The 15611-nt window shown below is 33.3% G+C and overlaps 1 protein-coding gene across 2 annotated transcripts in view; it reads left to right on the forward strand.

Moving 5' to 3' along the window:
• PCDH15 (protocadherin related 15) overlaps nucleotides 1-15611 on the forward strand; it is a 791076-nt gene that overhangs the window by 755405 nt on the left and 20060 nt on the right. Inside the window, exons 30-33 of one of the 2 annotated variants that reach the window (XM_037066919.1) lie at nucleotides 1403-1621; nucleotides 8782-8790; nucleotides 9628-9777; nucleotides 12221-12226. In XM_037066919.1, coding sequence (XP_036922814.1) covers nucleotides 1403-1621; nucleotides 8782-8790; nucleotides 9628-9777; nucleotides 12221-12226 — 384 coding nt within the window. The remainder of the gene's footprint in view (nucleotides 1-1402; nucleotides 1622-8781; nucleotides 8791-9627; nucleotides 9778-12220; nucleotides 12227-15611) is intronic. The other variant, XM_037066920.1, reaches the window with a different exon arrangement.

Below are 15611 nucleotides of genomic sequence, written 5' to 3' on the forward strand. Positions count from 1 at the left end.
AAATCAGCATAATCACTCAGAAAATTAGAATAAAAGGTGTCGAAAAGGCATAAAGTAGACTGTAAAATGCAAAGTTTAACATCTTTGTTTATTCCTTAAGGGTGAAATGTGGGGGCATTTTCACTTTCTCTTTCACATTTCTTTCTGTTTTTCACATTTTAAACTGAAGTATGGTATTTTTATATTCAAATGTATTTCTAAAATAGCATTTTCTCTTTGCATATGCTCTATGACCACAAGTAAATGAAACATTTGTTAATACTAAAAGAAAAAAGGAAAAACATTAGACTTTAGCATATCACAATGTTAAAACATTAGCAGTGGTTATCTTTGCATTGTGGGCCTATAGACAATTTTGCTTTTTCAAATAATTTTGTGTTTTCCAATGTTCTATAGTAAGATATTTGACTTCTATAAATAAAAATCTCAAAAATTCAAAAAAGAGAAATATCTAAGACTTAGCACCATAGTTTAATGTTACTAAGAGCACTAATGTTGCATTAATATTGAGGATTTGTAAGGGAATTTTGAAAAGTTTCTTAGAAATTTGGGGGGGATTTTTAATTGGAGCTAAAATATGTAACATTCAATCTAACACATGTAGGTAGTATGTTTTTCTTAAATCTCCTCCCAATACAATGCCCATAGTTGGAATTGCACTTAGAGGAAAGGTTTGCTAGAACTACAGGATTAAACTGAGCACTACCTCTTGTCATTCTGATTACACTCACTTACTACCTGCATTATTTATTGTTTTTTCTCTCTAAACACAAAATGCCTTTTAATTTGTTCACTTTTTGCCCGTGAGCCATTGTTTTATTTTGAATTTGAGAGCATTGCTATTTAAGATGGTGTGTGGAACACCAATAGTTTGAGTCTGAAGACTTGAGTTGCTGTCTCAGATTCCTTTCAGTAACTGTCTGGCTTTGCGGCCTGCAGTAAATCGATGTTATAATGTTCTATTTTACAGGGTTATTTTTGAGGACTCAAGGAGATAAAATTCAGGAATGCTATTTTAAATTATGCTATAAAATTTAAAATATATTTTATTCCCCTTGAATACCATAATAATGTTACTAATCTCAACACAGTGATAGTAAGTTCAATGATACTGATAATGACTTTTCCCAGGCCTGTAAGCATACTAAGTAAGGCTCATTGTTATTAATATTTTTGGTGAATATATAGATATGTAATTATTCTTCTTATTATTCCTGCTTTTTAAAATTTATTTTTTAATTGTTGTTCAAGTAGTTTTTTTGCCTGTTCTTGCTTTTATATATGCTTTTCTTACAGTAATAAACTCATCTGAGTTTATGTTTCAATTAAATTATAAAATAGTATAAAATACTTTATCTTTAAAAAGCTTTTCTCTATTAATATTCATTTTGCTACAATAAAGATTTTTGGATGGCAAACTGCTCGATATCAATAAAGACTTTCAGCCGCATTATGGGGAAGGAGGTCGCATCCTGGAAATCCGGACTCCACAGGCGGTGACCAGCATTAAAAAACGAGGAGAAAGTCTAGGCTACACAGAAGGGGCTTTGCTGGCTCTGGCCTTCATCATTATCATCTGCTGTATTCCTGCCGTCTTGGTGGTTTTGGTCAGCTACCGACAGTGAGTATTCATACGTGTTAGATGTGGATAGTTCCTCCAGAAGGTGTTATGGAAAAACCATCTCTGGTAACATGGCTTTGTAGTTGTAAAATATCAGTGGTGCAACCTTTCAGGGATTGCTGTATCTCTCCTATACCAGATGACCTTTCTGAAAGGGAAAACAAGGTAAACTTCCAGCACACGTTTCACAGGTTGTTCAGTGTTCCTGAGCTCTTAATATACTCTCATCCATAGGAATCGTTGGTTAGCTGCCATGTCTTTGTTTATGCTGTGCATCAGGATAAGAATCTTGGGAGAGCACGGAATAGGTCTCCGGAGGAAAAGGCAGTGAAATGGCAAGCAGACATTCATTTTAGCCAGTTCCAAAGGAAGATCTGAAGCCAAATTACATTGTCACAATAGGTTTTTATCCATGATGTAACATTTACCTCTGTGCAGATGATCAGTGTTGGCAAAATCATTTAAAAAGTACAGCACTTCCTATGTAATTTTCCATATGGTTCCTTTCTTTCTGGGTAGCCTTTATAGAACCTATGCTGTAACACCTAACAGTATATATTGGCTGTATAAGCCAAGGTTTTCTGGTTCCTATGGTCAAATGTATCCATTTAAAATACCTATATTTTTTCTTAGTTAGTTCCTTCAAAGTAGTCATGTAATTTTACCCAATTTAAACATGTATATTTGAAATAGGCTAGCTAGCTATTTATATCTGACACTACATATGGGGGATCATTGTGTTAGAGGCTTATACATTTTATCCCTACTGACAGTGACCGATGAGAATATTTGGGACTAGGTTAAGAAGAGAGGTAGGCATAAAGTGCCGCAAAATGGAACTAGATAGCAAATAAGAGTAATAAATAATATAAAATGCTATTATAATGAACAGTAAGAAATAATAGTAGAGCTGCTATCATTATTTAAAATACCTGCAAGGAAAGTTCTTATATATTATTTTACCAATGTCTTTGTTCTCTAAAATTGAGAGTTGTCTTTTGAATTAAATAAGGTAAGGTTATTCCAATCTGAAAGCTAAAAAGTATGCTCTGTATCAAGATGCTACAAAAATATTTTCTATCACAAAATCAATGTGAAGTTGCAAATACCCTGCATAACATTTAGGTTGATATACTGGAATTTCATGTATCCTTAACAAATGAATAGATGTCCCAAATTTAAGGCCTATGAAAAAACTCAATACTGGACAAAAGGTTTTTAATCATTAAGCTATTAACCCAATATAAATTATCCATGTTAAATATAATTTGCATAACAGTTATCCTTTTATTCAACTATTTCCAAAGGAGTTTTATTATATTCTGCTAGCAATAATATCAATGAGAAAACTTTTATTTGACACCAATGTAGTGATCAAAAATGATATTAAACTCAGTAATATGAAATTAACAAAAAATTAAGATGCTTAATATTTAAACATTTATAGATACATTATGTAGTTATTTTTAGTTCAGTGATCAACTGAACACTATGCATTAATTTTAGTTGTTGCTCTTTATAGATTAAGAGAATTAAACCAAATGAGTTTTGCTCTGCTCATGTTTCAAAGTAAAATTCTATTTTTAAAAACCCAACTTTTGTACCTTCATATTCTGCTTATAAATAAAATTGGAATAAATTTTTTTAATATTAAGATGTGTCTTTAAAATTTGTAATGCATAGGAAAACCAAGAAGCAAATATGAAAATAGTCATTAGTTTATTTTCATTTTATTTTTTAAAGGTTTTGCTTATTTATTTTTAGAGAGAAAGGAAGGGGGGAGGAAGAAAGGGAGAGAAATGCCAATGTGCAAGAGAAACGCTGATTGGTTGCCTGTCACGTGCTCCCAAGATAGGATGGCCCGTAACCCAGACCTGTGCCCTGACCAGAATTGAACCAGTGAGCTTTTGCTTTGCAGAACACCCAACCCACTGAGCCACACCTATCCAGGCAACACCATGAATTTATTGTTCAGCTCCAAATTGAGGCCAAGAGTACACTCAGAGCATGCCACCTAATTCTATGATTATTTTTAATTAAATTTATTGGTGTGACATTGGTTAGTAATATTATATAGGTTTCATTACCTTATATCTGCCCCCCTTTAACCTTCGCTATTCTCACCCCCCTTCCCTTCGGTAACCACCATACTGTTTTCTGTGTCTATGAGTTTCAGTTTTATATTTGGCATATGAGTGAAATTATATGGTCCTAAATGTTTTATGACTAAATTCTTTCTCTTAGCACGATATTTTCAAGGTCCATCCACATTGTCCCAAATAGCAGTATTTCTTATGACTGAGTAGTATTCCATTGTAGATATACCACTTATTTTTTATCTAATCATCTACTGAAGGACACTTTTGTTTTTTTCCATGTCTAAGGCACCAAGAATAATGTTGCAATGAACATAGGGATGCATATATCTTTGCAAATAAATGTTTTAAAAATGTTAGGGTAGATACCCAAAAGATAGATTGCTGGGTTATACCATAACTCTATTCTTAATTTTCTGAGGAACCACTATATGTTTTCCTCAGTGGCTGTACCAGTTTTCATTCCCTCTAGCAGTGAGTGAAGGTCCTTTTTCTCCACAACCTCTCCAATACTTGTTATCATTGTCTGGTTGATAATAGCCATTCTAACAGGTGTGAGGTGGTGTCTTACTGTAATTTTCATTTCCATTTCCCTAATCGATAGTGAAGTTGAGCATCTTTTCATGTATCTGTTGGCCATTATTGTGTGTCTTCTTGGGAGAAGTATCTGTTCAGGTCCTTTGCCCATTTTTTATTGGATTGATTATTTAGCGTTGACTTATATGAGTTCTTTATATATTTTTGGATATTAACCCTTTATTGAAGCTGTTGTTTGCAAATATCTTCTCTTATTTGATTGGTTGCCTATTTGTTTTGTGAGCAGTTTCTTTTGCTATGCAAAAGCTTTTTAGTTTGATGTAGTCCCATTCATTAATTTTGCCTTCACTTCCCTTGTTTCAAGGGTCAAATTCATAAAATGTTCTTTATAACCCAAATCCACAGTTTAGTATCTATGTTTCCTTCTGTGTAGTTTACTGTTTCAAATTTTATATTTGGGTCTTTGATCCACTTTGAATGAATTTTTGTACCTGGGGACAAATTCTAGTCTAGCTTAATTCTTTTGCATGTGGCTTTCCAATTTTCACAGCACATTTATTAAAGAGGCTTTCGTTTTCATGATTTAGTCTAGGAAGTTTATATATATATATATAATTTATATATAGGAAGTGTGTATATATATATATATATATATTTCTAAGAACTTACCTGTTTTTGTAGGTCATTGATTTGGTTGCATATAGTCTCATATATTCTAGTATAATTTGTATTTCTGTGATGCTTGTGGTAAATTCTCTTTCATTTCTGATTTTGTTTATTTGAGCCTGTGGGGGGTTTTTTTGTTATTTAGTTTAGACAGGAGTTTATCAATTTTATGAATCTGCAAAAAAGCAGTTATTTATTGTATTAATTTTGTATAGTCATTGTGTTCTCTTTTTTGTTCAATTAAGCTTTGATTCTTGTTGACTTTAGGCTGCTTTTGTTATTCTTTTTTAATTCCTTGGGCTGTTTAGTTGACATCGTTCTTGTTTCTTGAGATAGGCCTGCAATGATTTAAATTGCCCTCTTGTTATTGCTCTTGCTGCATTCCGTAACTTTCGATATGCCATATTGTCGTCTTCTTCTCTATATGTATTTAATCCCATCTTTTATTTCTTTTTTTGACTGAGTCACTTTTTAGTAGTATGTTATTCAACCTCTGCATGCTTGTGGGTATTTTTACTTCCTTTTTGCAGCTGATCTATAATTTCAAACGGTGTGGTTAGAGAATACGCTTGGTCTGATTTCAGTCTTGTGAAATTGGCTAGTTTTGTTTCCCAACATATGCTCTCTCTGTGAGAATGCTCCAAATGCCCTGGAGAAGAATGTGTAATCTGATGTTATGGGATGAAAGGCTCTGTAAATGTCACTTATACCATTTGATCTAATGTGTTATTTAGGGCCAATATTCCTTTATATATTTTCTGTTAGGACGATCTATCTAGTGCTATCAGTGGAGTCTTTAGATCCTCTACTCTGGTTGTGTTTTTGTCCGTTTCTCTCTTTAGTTCTGGTAGCAGCTGCTTCATATGTTTTGGTGCTCCCTGATTGAATGCATATATATTAAGAAGTGTTATGTTTTCTTGATGTAGCATTCCCTTTATCATTATAAAATATCCATCTTTGTCCTTTGTTACCTTTGCTATCTTGAAATCTATTTAGTCAGATATAAGTATGACTACGCCTGCTTTTCTGTAGATACTATTCATTTGGAAAACCATTTTCCATCCTTTTACATTGAATTTAACTATGTTTTTGCAGCTTAGATGTATCTCCTGAAGGCAGCATAAGGTTGGGTTTTGTTTTCTGATCCAATCTGCTACTCTGTACCTTTTTATTGGCAAATCCAGTCCATTTACATCGAGTGTCATTACCGATGTATAAAGATTTCCATTGATCATTTTATCTTTTGTTTCTGGTAGCTCTGTACCCACATTGGTTATTTTCCTTTGTGTTTCTGTTTTTCTTTTATGGCATCCCATATTGTTTTTCTGTTTCTTCTTTTTTTTATGTTTTATGTCTGAGTTTTGTGTGTGTGTGTGTGTGTGTGTGTGTGTATGGTTATCATTAGATTTATGTAAAAAATATTTCATATATACCATAGTTTTTTTTCCTTTGAATGCATCTAATCTACATCCTCCTTTGCAAATTCACATCTTTAACCCCCTCCTCTTTTACATGTTTGTTGTCAAAAATCATCTCTATTTATGCTGTAAGTTTTGTTAATGATTCACTAATAGTTTTGTGATGTTTTTGTTCTTTGTTTCAGGTAGAATAACCCCCCTTAAGTATTTCCTGCATTGGAGGTCTTCTGGTGATAAATTCCCTCAGTTGCTGTATTTCTGGAAAAGTCTTTGTTTCTCCATCATATTTAAAGGATAATTTTATTGGATATGTATTTCTTGGCTGATATTTTTCTCCTACAGCAGTTAAAATATTTAGTTCCACTCTTCCAGCTTATAGAGTTTCTGCTGAGAAATCCAATGATAACTTAATGGGCTTTCCTTTGTAGGTTACTTTCTTCTTTTCCTTGGTTGCCTTGAGAATTTTTTTGTCATTAATTTTTCACAAACTTAATAAAATGTGCATTGGAGAATGACTTTTTTGGATTGAGGTAATTAGGTGTTCTCTTTGCTTCTTGTTTTAAAGAGCTAGCTAGCTCTTTCCATAGCTTCGGGGAGTTCTGTTGGTTTGAACGCGCTCTCTGTTCCCTTCTTCATCCCTCCTCCATGCCTATTATTCTTATATTACTTTTTCTGGTGGAGTCCCATAATTCTTATAGAGTTCTTTCAATCTTTTTGTGCTCAAGTCTCTTCTCTGCATCATTTCTCAATTTCTATCTTCAGTATTGCTGATTCTTTTCACCATCTGGTCAGCTCTATTTCCTATGCTTGCCAGTTTATTCTTGATCTTTTATTGACTTCTTCATCTCCAAGATTTGTATATGTATGTGTGTGTATGTATGTATGTGTGTGTGTATAATTTCAATCTCATTGGTAAAGTACACATTTTGTTCATTGCTCTTATTTCTCAGTTCATTAAACTACCTATCTGTGCTTTCTTGCATCTCATTGAGTTTTTTGGAACTTCAGTCTTCAATTCTCTTTCACTTAAATCACGTAGTTTTATGTCTTTAAGTGTATCTGCTGAAGATTATTTCTTATCTTACGGAGCTGCCTCATTGCTCTGGTTATTCCTGGTATTTGACAGATTTCTTCTCTGTCTATGCGTCTATGTATGCGCGGCATTTCTGAAACAGATTGATAAGAAGTCTTTCTGTTATTTTCCAGTGGGTAGCACTTGTGATTACATTTTTTAAGTCTCTCTTGACCTTCTCTGGCCTTTTCAGGTCTCTGCAGAAGACTTGTAGGGCACCAACCCCGCAAGGGAACACCAGTGGGGCTCCAAATGGGTGAAAGCCCAGTGTTGTCCCTTTGCAGCCAGACAGCACTGGCAGGGCAGCAGTGATGTGTGTGGGTGGAGTAAGCTAAGGGAACCCAGCTACCTCTTTTGTGGCTTTGCCCTCTTAGCAAGAGCGACCAGTGGATCTTCCTGGCATCTCCCCTATGTCTCCACCTGATTCTGGGATTAGGTGCAGAGTGTGCCCTTGGCTCAGGGAACAAGTGTCCCTATAGTACCAGTTGTAGGGTTTGCAGATACCGTGCTCTGCAACCCTCTGCAGCCTGTCACAAAGGGGACACCGGGGGAGTTTGTTTCTCTGTCAAGAATGCTGGTTGCCAGACAACTGTGACCACACCTTTGTGCTTCAGGTCACGGGGCTTAGCTGCAGGCAATACTGCCACCTCCTACAAAATCTCAGGAATGCTCACAGAATCTCTTTGATCCTCCTGGCTGAAGGGAGTCCCAACTGAATCCTCACTGTCCCTCTCTCCCTTGGAAGCCCCACAGTGAGTTCCAGGCTTTAAGGCTACACCTGCGGCTCCTTCGAGCTCTTATCCCTTTCTGCCTCCCCGGTTCACTTCCAGTTGCCCACCTTTAGAAGTTTTCATGTGCAAATCTTTCAGAAATGTTTGTGTTTTCAGCAGGGAATTCTTTGTTGAGTTGCAGCTGTTCAAATTGCTGAAACTTCAATGGGAAAGACCAAGAGGGTCCATCACGCCACCATTCCTCTGACATCACTCCTTAACTCTCTCTATTCCTTTAATATTCTTCAAGCACAGTAAACCAAGAAGCTGATTACAAATATCAGATCATTTTTAATATACTATTTCACATACCCGTATTTTAGTAAGGTTTTTCTTATTCTATTTAGTTCACTTATTTGTTTGTCTCCAGTGAACGTTTTAACAACTTATATGACTGTAACAGTAATAATAAAGTGTTCACCATTTTCACTTTCTGAATTAAAATAGTTTTTCTACTATGTCATTAAATTTATCTCAGAGTATAACCAGTAAATTATTCATGTTTTGGAATAAATCAGATATTAACATATAAATGCAATATTTTTAATGTAGTTCTCTCTCTCTCTCTCTCTTTTTTTTTACTCATTGCTTTCCCAAACAGGTTTAAAGTGTAAGTATAATTACTGATAATTCACTCATGGTTTTATGCAATATGAAAAGGGAAATATCAGATGATACTGTTCAAGTAGTCATCCTGCCCATAACAATATTTTACTTACCTATTTTATATTTGCAATAGGTATATGATTTTTAGTTCAAATTCCTTTGTGGTTTACATATCTAGGATTGAGCTAGTTTTACACAACTGGATGCAAGTGGAGGAAATGTGAAAAAGACAGTTTGCTCGGAGGGCTCCTGCTGTATGAGATCTTGGTTTTGAGGAAGGCGTTAACAATCAGTGCCCAGGATAGTAAAAGAGAACAGCTTTACTCTATTGCAAAAATGACAGGCATTCCTAGGAATCTAAAAAAAGTGAAAGATTACCAAGTCTCCCTTCTAGAAATACACACCTACACTGCCTCTGTCATTTAATGTTAAAAATGTTTCAAATTATTTTTAAATAACTGTTATTGAAATAGATGAATACTGAAAAGTTGTCTTTTATCTACCACACATTGTGAAAGAAATCCATTAAACAACTACCAATTGTCAATTGCACTTTAATAAATATTTTATCTTCTCCATTTAATATTATAATTTAACTTTGCAAATATTTCAAGTGAATTCTGTTATTTAAAAGGTAAATATCTTAAAGTATTATAAGAGTATTTTTCAATATCTTGTAATTATATTAGTTTATAAGGTTAAATAATTGTATGAACGTGTTTTTTATGTATTTAAACCAGGTAGTTTCTCTGGTAACTGTACATTATTATTACAAGATAGCCTATTGAGAAGTATATGATTTCCAAACTAGTTTTATAAACACATGCTTACTTTCCTAAAGACGCCAAGCTGAATGCACTAAGACAGCGCGACTCCAAGCCTCGATGCCCCCGCCTAAACCAGTAGTTCCTGCTGTTGTACCAGCGGCTGCCCCGCCTGCTCCACCACCTCCAGGTGCACCAGTCTATGAAGAAGTTGGGGACAGCACAATGTAAGTAGATCTTTCAGATACTTTTAGAAGTAAATGAGTTTTGATGGAAGCTGTGTGGTGAGTATTTAATTTCACCTTGATGTATGAAGTCCAATTTGTGGCATACATTCTTAGATTTTTAAAACACAAAATTGTCAGGAGCCCTGGAAAAGATAAATTGAAAATTAATAACAAAAAGTTTTAACTAAATAAGAGAAAACAAATATGTACTCAGTATGAGTAGATATTTACAGATGAAGAGCTTGAATATTATAATTAGGCTCCAAATATAACAAGTTCTGAAAAAAATTGCTTCTCGTAGAAAATGAGAATAAAGCACACTCATAATATAGTAATTCCTGGTTTTGTATCAAAGGTCAACTCCTGCTTGGTGACATAAAACAATTCTGTGGTCTTAAGTCTTTTATAATGTCATAGGATAGAATAATTAACATCTAAATGGAAATAAACAACTAAATATTAAATACCCAAACTAATTAGATAATATCATTTTTATTATATTCAACTCAAAAGATACTGCTATGATAGCTTAATATTTCTTTTGTAATATTTGGAATATCTAAGCAATACTAAATCATTTTTGAATGAGACTTTTAGATTATTATTGAAAGTCTATGCAGCTGTTTCTATAATTATGCACTCTGAAAACCTCATTCTTTTGGAAACATTTAACTTGTCTATATTTTTAAAATTCAAGAATAACTATTTCTGAACATGGCATGAAAAATAACTGAGAATATTATAAAATTTTGAATATGACAAAATTAAATCCAGAAAACATTTTATTACCTGAAATTGATTGGAGTTGAAGTTCTTAAACACATTGTACTGTTATATTTTCACATTTACTTGTAGGAATAAAGCAAGGCTCAAAAATTATGAAATTTACCCTTTAATGGGGAAACTGGTTTTAAACATNAGATTATTATTGAAAGTCTATTTCAATATAGACTTTCTATATTGAAAGTCTATATTGTAGCTGTTTCTATAATTATGCACTCTCAAAACCTCATTCTTTTGGAAATGTTTAACTTGTCTATATTTTTAAAATTCAAGAATAACTATTTCTGAACATGGCATGAAAAATAACTGAGAATATTATAAAATTTTGAATATGACAAAATTAAATCCAGAAAACATTTTATTACCTGAAATTGGTTGGAGTTGAGGTTCTTAAACACATTCTACTGTTATATTTTCACATTTACTTGTAGGAATAAAGCAAGACTCAAAAATTATGAAATTTACCCTTTAATGGGAAAACTGGTTTTAAACATAAGTATCACTACCATTTGCCATATTAATACTATTATAGAAGCTCATGAGAAGGATGGCTTTTAAAATTTTAAAACTGACATCAATGTTGTATATTTTAATGCTAAAATTAAATTTAAAACAACTTAATGCTTGTCATTCTATTTCTAAAATAATAATATAGGATTCATGACTTATATACAGTTTTAAAATCATTTTTTCATAAGTTGAAAATGATGGTCTCCTTTTAAATTATTGGTGAATGTAGGAATTGAGCCAATATGATTTGATTATTTTGATTATGTTAACCACCTTTCTCCAGCAAAAATGGTTTAGAAACTAAGAAAATATTTAGATGTAAAGTTGTGTTTGTTTTATATGAAATTAGGGAAGGATATGTTTTTATTTTTATTTAACAAAAGGAGGTATAAATTGACATCATTTGAAATCAATATAGTTTGATGGTGATGATTTTCAAATAGCAACACTTATGGACTATTTTTATTTAAAAAATTGTTATAGATGTAGTAGAGGATTTTAGAATTCTAATATGTATTTATTGAGTATTTTAAATTTTACAATTTACTTATCTTTAATGAATGTTTAACTTATCTTTCAAAACTACAGGGATTCTAATCATAAATTATTAGAAAAATGAATGACAAATTATTGACAAATGTTTTTAAAAGAAAAACATCAAAGGTGTTTTAAAAAATCTTCATGAAGTAGTAACTTCATGTAGATTCAGTAATTATTCTACTAGTTTTTATAGTATTTGTATATTCCTTTGAAACAGTACTTATGTCTTTTTTATGTATTAGTGTAGACCTCTTTTTCAGATAGAACATAAAGCAATTCTTAGGATCTCCTTTAAAATTGTTGTTTTAGAATTGAAATCATTCATGTTTGATAAAGGTGAATTGTACCTATATATGTGAAATAGATAGCTAGATATAATTTTATGTGATAAGACAACCAATTATATGTCATGATTTTATCTAAAACATTGCATATTATTCTAATGAATAAATTCAAAGAAGCTCTAAAATATGCATTTCTTTTTTGGGTATACTTATTAAGTGTCTAATGCTAGTACCTGTTAGCATTTTCATAACCATTTCAAATTAACTATAGTTAAAACTTTTCTTTTCTGTCACATGTTTTCTCTTTCTTACCTGTGGACACATAGGCATAAGTAAGTAAATAATATTATTCTAATTCAAAGGCATTAAAAAAGATGAAATAGAATAGATTAAATTCTGTGTTACCCTATAAACAGTAATCATCTTTTACCATGAAGTCATTTACTTTTAAATAGAAAGTTATATCTTCCATATTTCACTTCCTTTTGATACCTGGAAATCACGAGTTTAAAGAAGTGGTCCCAACAATAGTGCCTGTCCCTACCAAAAGGAGGTTCGACATTCTCTTTGCTTTTAATGTGTTAAAAATATTTATATGTATATATATTTCAATTACGTGATGTGATGTCATTATATAGATAATTTTTTCCAAGAAAAACTAAACCAAGGACAGATCTACACAAAAAGTGTTATATAACATCAAACCCATTTTTAAAAATAACTTTTTAAGATTGAGAAAAGTGTTTGCTGTCAGTTTAATCCACACTGTATACATTTTCTAAATTATTCAGGTGGTCCTGTTACCTTAAGTCCACCTGTGAGAATTCTATCTTGAACTTTGTATATTTACAAAATGCCACAATAATAACTTTGGCTTTATATATCATTTAATGCTTCATTGTCATCTTAGTGTTTCAATGTGGCTATTTAATTTGTATTCAAAATATTTTATTTTAATTTATTTCTTCAAGGCGAGTAAATATTAAACAAAAACAAAAGTAACTCAGTCACTTTGAGCTTTTGAGCCAAGGGTTCCAATCTTTCCTCCACGGCACTTATTTGTGCCCTTTGACTTATTCAATTTTATTTATGATGAACAGCCTCCGTGACTCAGTAGCCATGTATGAGAAAAACTTCCAGTTGTATCTAAACTATGTTTGATTAACTTCAATGTTTTCAGCAGTGGGTCTTGACTAAAATTGGATCCAGATTACATGAAAAAAATTCCAACAGGTCTTCTCTTATTTGCATTATATATAATGTTTTTAAACTGATTAAGTGAAACTTGAAATAGAAGAAAATCTCTATTAAGATTCTAGTGTACGTTGAATTTCTCAATTGTGATTTTAAACTCCTTAGAGACAAATTCTCACACGTGCTTGGGGATTTTAATTCTCTTAATCTGGAGAATAGAAAAAAAAATCCCTTTCTCTATTCTCTTGCTAGCTTTATCTCATGTAGGAAAGCACTTTTAGATCCAGGACAAACTGACTGAGTTGAGAGATAATGGATTGGTATGAATCAGATACAGCTAAGGCTCCTTTCCCCCAAACAGTCAGCTCTGAGCATTCTAAACCAAGGCAAAAGATGTGAAACCATCACCAAAAATGCTAGTCTGCAATTTAGGGAATTGTGATTCATATATGAGAGAACTGTTTTGTGTGGTCCTGGATACTTTGCTGTATCAAAATAATTTAAAAATATCACTGTACAGATTGCTACTTTTAAAAAAAATGAATATTTCTTATGACACTCACAGCTCTCACTTTTCTGCCCTGTCTTTTGGAGAATAGGGACATGAAAGTAATGTTTTGCTTTAGTAGATTAGTGTTATTTGGCATTTTATATTTTGAAGTAGTAATGAGAAGCATAAAAACATCTTTCTCATGAAAGCTATATCACAATCTGTTTCCTTACATTTCACTATCTTCTTCTCTTTCAAGTCTTTTCCTTCTCTACCATTTTCAACAAAGCAGGGGAAATAAGTCAGTCTCAGAAGACAGGAAACATCAGGACGTTGTGATGCCCTTTTCTTCCAATACTATTGAGGCTCACAAGCGGGCTTATGTAGATGGATCACTTAAGAACAACCAGCCCGACTCTAAGAGAAAATTCACATTGACAACTGATGAGGATGCCTTAAGTACCCACAATACCCTTTATAATGAAAATACAGATCAAAGATCAACAGATTCAGACTTTTCAGTAAGAACAGATTCTGTAGGCTCATTTTTATCCAGAACACAAGCCAAAAATGAGTCTCTGAGGGGCCCAAGAGAAAAAATTCAAAAGATGTGGAATCAGACAATCTGCTTACCTAGGAGATCAATGCGGGAGCCTCCTAATAGCACAGAAACCATAGATCTGGAGCGATGGCGAAACCACAGGCAGAAAGCTAAAAATGAAAGCACTGAAACCTATCCAAACAGAAGAGGTAGCAGTAATCCCTTGCTTACAACGGAAGATACAAGTTTCACAGAGAAAGAGGAAATAAGGGAAGGTGAATCACTGATTATACAAGGAACAGAACAGATGAAATCTCTATCTTCAGACTCTTTGTTTTCTTCTCCTTGGTCTCATTCCGCATTCTCTACTTTGCCAACAGTTTCAAGAACTGTGGAACTCAAATCAGAACCTAATACCATCATTTCTCCTGCTGACTGTTCCTTGGAAGTTTCTCCTTCAATGCCCTGCATTTTAAATTCTCCCTCCTTTAGGAGAGAGACACCCACTTGTATGTTGACTATTGAAACCAAGAGAAACATTTTCAAAAACCTTCCTCGTCCACCAAATATCTCTCCTCCCCCTCCTCCTCTTCTCCCTCCCCCTCCTCCCCCTCCCCCTCCATCTTTTCCTCCTCCTTCTCTTATTCTTACACCTTTTTCTCTTTCCTGTATTCCTTCTCCTCCTTCTAATCCTCCTTCTCTTCCTCCACTTTCTGTTCCCCCTTCTCCTTTGTCTGCTCCTTCTCCTCCTCCTCCACCTCTTCTGCCTTCACGCCCTTCTCTTCCTCCACCACCTCCTCCTCTTCCTTCTTCACTACCTCCTTCAACTTCAGGTTTATTCACTAAGTGTGTTTGTATACCAGCTGATAAATGCACTGTCAATATGACACCAGCCAAGGAAATAAAGTCCTCCGCAGTACAGCTATCAACATCAACGGCAGTGAGCAATGCAGATCCTCAAAGAGAACCAAAAGGAATCCTCAAACATGTTAAAAACTTAGCGGAACTTGAAAAGTCGGTAGCTAATATGTACAGTCAAATAGAAAAAAACTATCCATCAACACACATTCCAAAACTCCAAGTTAGTTATCCTTCAGAGATAATACACATGGAAATAACATCTGGACAAAACCAAGAGAATTTGCACAATACTGTTGAGGAATTTGAAAAACAATCTCACAGCCAATCTACTTCACTGTAATGTCACTTTTCCTATTTTAACTGGACAACTCTTTTGTTGATCATAATCTTCAAGTGAAGGCAAATTTGAACATTAAAGAAGATTTCATTTTTTTACCCTAAACTCAGTGCAATACTGTTTTTACCTAATTTTTTATTTAAAATATTATTAACTTCATCAGTACTAACATATAGATTTGATCTTACTTTCTTAACTACGAAGTAGCATTATTTGTCTACATTTATTTAAAAAGTAAGTAATTTCAATATATTTTAATGGGAATAAATGGGCATGAAAGTTAGATATTCAATT

This window comes from Sturnira hondurensis, unplaced genomic scaffold (genome assembly GCF_014824575.4).
Source record: "Sturnira hondurensis isolate 20B ecotype Veracruz unplaced genomic scaffold, ASM1482457v3 Scaffold0016684, whole genome shotgun sequence".
Classification (NCBI taxonomy): Eukaryota; Metazoa; Chordata; class Mammalia; order Chiroptera; family Phyllostomidae; genus Sturnira; species Sturnira hondurensis.